This window comes from Diplotaxodon limnothrissa, linkage group LG9, assembly GCF_057381915.1.
Source record: "Diplotaxodon limnothrissa isolate DT_005_m linkage group LG9, D_limnothrissa_male_GT1.1, whole genome shotgun sequence".
NCBI lineage: Eukaryota > Metazoa > Chordata > Actinopteri > Cichliformes > Cichlidae > Diplotaxodon > Diplotaxodon limnothrissa.
In genome coordinates, this window is record NC_140604.1 from 1,144,004 (window position 1) to 1,150,003 (window position 6,000).

At 42.4% G+C, this 6,000-nt stretch overlaps 1 protein-coding gene across 1 annotated transcript in view; it reads right to left on the minus strand.

Annotated features, from left to right (window-relative positions):
• The window catches only part of reck (reversion-inducing-cysteine-rich protein with kazal motifs), an 87,676-nt gene extending 83,738 nt beyond the window's left edge, over nucleotides 1-3,938 (minus strand). Inside the window, exon 1 of the mRNA XM_085362571.1 lies at nucleotides 3,613-3,938. Within this exon, the coding sequence (XP_085218697.1) occupies nucleotides 3,613-3,685 (73 nt within the window). The 5' untranslated portion in view covers nucleotides 3,686-3,938. The remainder of the gene's footprint in view (nucleotides 1-3,612) is intronic.
• Between the last annotated feature and the right edge of the window lie 2,062 nt (nucleotides 3,939-6,000).

Sequence of the window (6,000 nt, forward strand, 5' to 3'; positions counted from 1 at the left end):
TTGGTAATTCCATGCCAGTACAAACTAAAACAGAACACGCATTAAGAGGCTCAAATGCCCGTGTCTCAATCTCGCGGCCATTGTCTCACCTCTGCTTGCAGCCGCATAATGATGTGAAGAAATATTTTTAAAAATTATTGTTCAAAAAATTATTTAATAAGAAGGCAATAGGCAGAGAGTTACAGGCATCGCCCTAAAGAATGTAGCCTGATGGGCAGTGTGGCCCAGCTGTGAGTAAGCTGTTAAGACTCGACTGTACGCTGTGTTCGTGTTTTCCTCTGAAACAATAAGTTCTGTTGGAGCAGCCTTTCAACACCTCTCTCTGTCTCTGCTAGCAAAATTGACCCACACAACAAAGTAAAGCTAGTTTTCAGCTACGAGCCGACACGAACCCAACGTATCAGCCAGAGGTCCCTTTACTACAGTTCGGAGCTGCGGACCTGTTTTAGATACACACAGAATAGTTTTCTATACGAGATCGCTGCAAAAAGTGCAGCCTTACCTAATGTCCACCTACTGTTACTCATTTATATTAAGATTTAAATCTAGTTGGTGTTGGTGTGGAGAGTAACCTTCAGTAATGAATCACACAGCAATAGTACGTTCATGTAGTTGTAAAAAGCATGATAATATATAAAGTAATCCAAAGCCCTGTGACACACTGGCAACCAGTGCAGAGTGTCACCTTTTTCTTTTTTGCCTGTCCCATTTGGTTCTTTAGCCGTCAGAATTGCTGTCTGAAGACCAACAAGGAGACCCAATGGATTTACTTTGCCAAATGGAGCATCATGGCATTGCCGTATTGGTCCATTTGATCGACCTTTGTTGTTATTGTTTATTTTATTTTCAGTTGTTACAGACGGGACAGACATGAGTGAGGGATAGGAAAGGGAGAGAGAAAGAGGAAGGAAAAGAAAAACAGAAGGGAAGAGGGACAGTGAGAAAGGAAACTTAAGAGAAAACAAGCAAAAAACAGAGCAACATACTAAACACAACACCATCACGTTAATCTAGCTGAGTGTAAACAGCAGTAAATACTAAATATTGAATGTTGTTGTGCAGCAAGCAGGACCGACAGCGCACAATGTGCTTGGAAATAGCAGCCAATAGAGGTGTAGTTTGTGTCTATGGACAGTGAACACCCGTGTGCACACCTGTGTGGATCAGCGCGCTTGTATTCAAATGGTTTCCACATGTAACGGTCTGCTAGAGGGTGTAGAGAGCCATAGCCCCGCCCCCCAGGGCATGAAGCAGGCATGGAGGAGATCCAGGCCCCAGACATCCAGAGGCCCCAGAGTACAAGAGCCCAAGGAGGACCACTGGAGGGGCATCCATGCCACCCTCCTGGGAGGAGCTGAGGAGATCCCCAGATGAGGAGGCACCCAGTAGCCATGGAGCAGAAGCCAGAGGGGGCTGCAGTGGTGTGCCCGCCGGCTCTGCCGGCAGCCAGCTGTGCCAGAGTGAACCGAGCCGCAGGCCCAGAGGCCGGAGGCCCGAGGGCCCCCCGCACCCCGGAGGAGGCCTGACCGAGCAACAGGCACCAGGCCCCGCCAAGTAGCCACCGGGAGTGAGCTGGTACACACCTGAGCGCCCAGCCCCGGACACCAAGAACCACCAACGCACCGACCCCTGAGGGCATCAGTCACCGGCAGGGAGTGTGGTGAGGGGAGATAGGCCTCCATACTTTGGAAGGCCTGAGATGTACCCAGAGAGGTGGAGTGTAAGACCCGACCTGACATATAGACACAGACAAACAAGCACACACAGACAGGGTCCAGGGTGTACCCACCCTCTCACCTGACTGGGAAAGGCTCCAGACCCCCCACAATCCTTTAAAAGGATAAGCGGCAGGGAAAGGATTGATACAACATAAAATGATAATTCCTGCTACATGTTTTGAGAACAGATCGTTGCCCTGTTAAACTCAAATCAAACCTTGTTTACTTTTATCATTTCTTTGGATTTCTTTCTCATTTTTTTAAACTTTGATTTTTTAGTCTGACAAAAAGCAAAAAATGTTTTTCTGTTTGGGTGAAACCATCTATTTCTGAGTCAATCCAGCAATATTCCAAACCCCGGCCAAGAAATGCAACTCTGTGTGCTCCACTTTAATCTGCTGTTCACCAAACTATAATTAAGCTTCGGAGACTCAGGCCCATGTCTGCTCACAGTGGACATGGAAAGAAAAGGGCTGCCATTTACATCCCTCCTCTCCCCCTCGGGCTCCGTGGAGTCAAATTGGTTCCAGATGCGTTCTCTCTTGGCCAGCCTCCACAACTGAATCACATCAAGCAAGCAGACGAGAGAAATTTTGCAAAAAACTCAGCAGAGCAAGTATAATGTGTGGAATTTCTACACAAAGTGTGAAGAAAACAGTATCAACTAAAGGCCGGTCATCACTATAACACATGGCGAGAGCCTTATTCCTGTCGCCAGCCTGCCAACAATATGCACCCCGAATGAGGATCTAAGTCTTTTGTTTCTTTCATGTTGAGGACAGATGTGCAAGCGGTGAAAAAACAGATATTTAGCCAGAGCAAATCCACATCCTGCACCCATGTGCACTGAACATCAAAGCGCTCGCCAGTTCACACACTGCTAGTTGAGTCCCTTTAGATAAGACACTAACTTCCACAGAGTTGATGAAAAGCATTAATGACTGGCTCTTCATTCATGTTTACATGGGCTCTTTCTTTTATTCAAACAGCATCTGTGGTGCCCTTCTCACCACAGACAGAGACCTAACTCAGGACTACATTTTCATTTTGTTTATTTAAAGTACACATGTGTTGGGGAACATTTATAGGAGCCGAGCTGAACAGTGATTTTGCTGATAAATAAAGCACAGACAGCTCTGTATATACACGTTAAACTGCTCGTCACATTCGCTTTTAACTCGCCCACCCGACCCGCTATGTCCGCCCCGTTTCCTTCCTGTAATTTGTCGCACAAGGAACAAATCTGCTCTTTTGAAAGCATATATCCATAAATGACAGAAGGATACATTTTGGGAGGAGTTTAGATTAACTTTGATCTTTGTCCTTAAAAGCTCGAAGGCTTCTGTGTATTTAAAACAGGACGTCAACTCAATGCGTCGCGTTTCGCAGGAGGGTAAAGCTAACGCCCGCCTGAATGCTTTCACTAATATTAAAGTTATTCAGATGATCGGAAAAGCCGCACGCCCAACATTTACCACTAAATCCTGTCGCGTAGGAAAATCTCCAATCACTGTGGAGCTCCAACTTTCCAAATGCGTGTGTGTGTGTGTGTGAGTGTTTAAACCGTTATTTCCACACTTACACATTCCTCGGTGGGCGGTAGCTTGCAGTACAACCTTTGTTATTTATCAACAGTGAACCGTAATCATACGTTTGGACGTTTACACAAACACTTTAAAGTTTCAGAATAAAACCTAATGACGACTTTGTGTGGTATCTAAATTTACCCACATTAAAGTATCCGGCTGTAAGAATATGAAGAAAGTGGAGTCTTAGTACATCTCAGTTGTGCCAGTTGTCACTGAATAAACACAGTCAGTGTTTTTTCAGCACAACATTAAAGCAGACGAACATCTGAGTTAGTCGAGTTTAAGAATATAAGGCACACACTCACCCTGAGCTCGCACTGGCCGGCTGTAAAAGTTTACGGCGAGAAGGAAACTGGTTATCTGGAAACACACACGCATCTTATTGAAATCCTAAAGTGCATCGTGGAAAAGAAGACATAGAAAATGCAACATGTTGCTCATTGGGTCGCCGCTCGCTCTCTCGCTGCCCTCTCTATCCCTCCCTGTGTCCACAACCCCAGGTTTGGCGACCGCAGAGAGCATGCGCAGATTGAAGCCGGAGTCCGGTTAAGTAGATGTTCCACGTCTGTTCAGTGTATGCTGCAGTTTAACCCTCATGTTTACTGTCACTGTTATTATGTTTCTCAGCGAAAAACACATAAAGGTCTATACTAGTCCCTCCCAGGCACAGTCTGTTAGCAGTCAGTACTCCTAATCAGCTTTGGACTTTAGAACTACTGAGGTCATCAAACACGAGTCAGAGAAAAAGGCAGAAATCTGACATAAAAGACTTTAATCTCAGAATGAACTCACTGAAGAAAAATGTCGGATTTCAGTGAGTTTTTGGCGTTTCCGAGCTGAGTGGTCCCGGCAGATGAGCAGTTTTTGTATTACAGACGCTGGCTGCCTACCCATATGAGTAATATAATATAATATAATATAATATAATATAATATAATATAATATAATATATTATAATATATTATAATATAATATAATATATTATAATATAATATAATATAATATAATATAAGTTACTCTTAGTACAGTGAAAGACTTTAATGAATGTTTACAATAACACGCACACACACACACACACACACACACACACACACACACACATATATATATATATATATATATATATATATATATATATATATATATATATATATATATATATATATATATATATATATATATATAATATCACACCATATTAGCTAACAGATTTATGGTAGATGGCCTGTATTTATATAGCGCTTTTACGCATTTACTGAAAGGCTATGCCTTAGCTCGCTTCTTCCATTACTGTATTTCTCTCCGCATAAAATAGCTTTTCTGCTAACTACAGTCAGTACTTTCCTACTGGCATTAGTGGTGACCTAAGAAGCTTAACCTTAACATTGCTTAGCAGTGTAGACATTAAAGAAAATGACTGTCTTTTCTTTCTTCTTTTGTGCAGATTGATGGCGATGCAACTTTGGCAAATTACATCTCCTAAAGAGACCAAATTGCCTTCCCCAGTTTCTGCAAAAGCAAACAACCACTTACAAAAAGAAAACTAGGACTTTAGGACTTCTGCAGAAACTTTGTGAGAAAATGAAAAACAGAAATGAAAGTTCAAAGGAGAGCACCTCACATGCACATGCAAGAATAAGGCAGACAAAGAAGCAAAAAGCAGCATGAAATGTTGAGATAGGATGGATACACAGTGATGGAAAAATAGCCAAACAGGTGAGAGCAAAGCAGGGAGGTGGACCTAGAAAAATTCAAATTGCCACTTAATAGATTAAAAGATATTTTTCAGGAAGGAATTTTTTTTTCCTGATGGCATATCTCCTAAGGTATCTGAAATAGTTTGACGTTTGCGACTTTAAACAGAACCACCTTACTGATGCTGCGAGATCGATCAACTTCAGACCAGACAACAAACGACGGAGGCTCCGGAAAAGTGCAATCAAACGATGAGTTTTATTAACACAGGAGAACAACCAACCGTCAGCATACGGATTGTTTTGCTCTGACAAGAATACATTGGGTTCTGGTTTTATAGGATAAAATATCACACCTACGTCAATACAGTTCAAAAATACATGGTGACAGACGGGCAAAAGTTCAACCCGTGCAGACAAGGGTACATCACGTACACTTCTAATAACCATAAATAGAATAGAATATTCTTTATTGTCATTGTCACAAGTACAATGAAATTGAAAGATGTCTCCGGTCAGTGCAACATCACGAAAGATAAATACTTAAAAACTATAATAGATATGATATAAAAGATAGAAATACATATAAAATACAGTGTTCTCATACAGTAAATACACCCAAGCAATCCAGGCCTAAGGCCCCATACAGACACTCAACATACGACCTAGTTGATATATCACTCAAACAATCAATCACTCAGTCAATTTGTTAGCGCATCCAACAAAACATGTCTGAACGCATTCCAACATCAAGGGCACAAATGACAACAGGGGCAATGAAAGTCATCTACTTTTAGTAGCATTGAGACATGATATTGCAATTGGGTAGAAACTGTGTTTGAGTCTGTTAGTCCTTGTGTATGTTGTTCTATACCGTTTACCTGAAGGCAGCAGTTCGAACATGGAGTGTCCAGGGTGTGAGGTGTCCTTTATGATGTTATGGGCTCTTTTGAGGCAGCGGGAACTGTGTAGGTCTTTCAGTTTGAGGAGAGGGCAGCC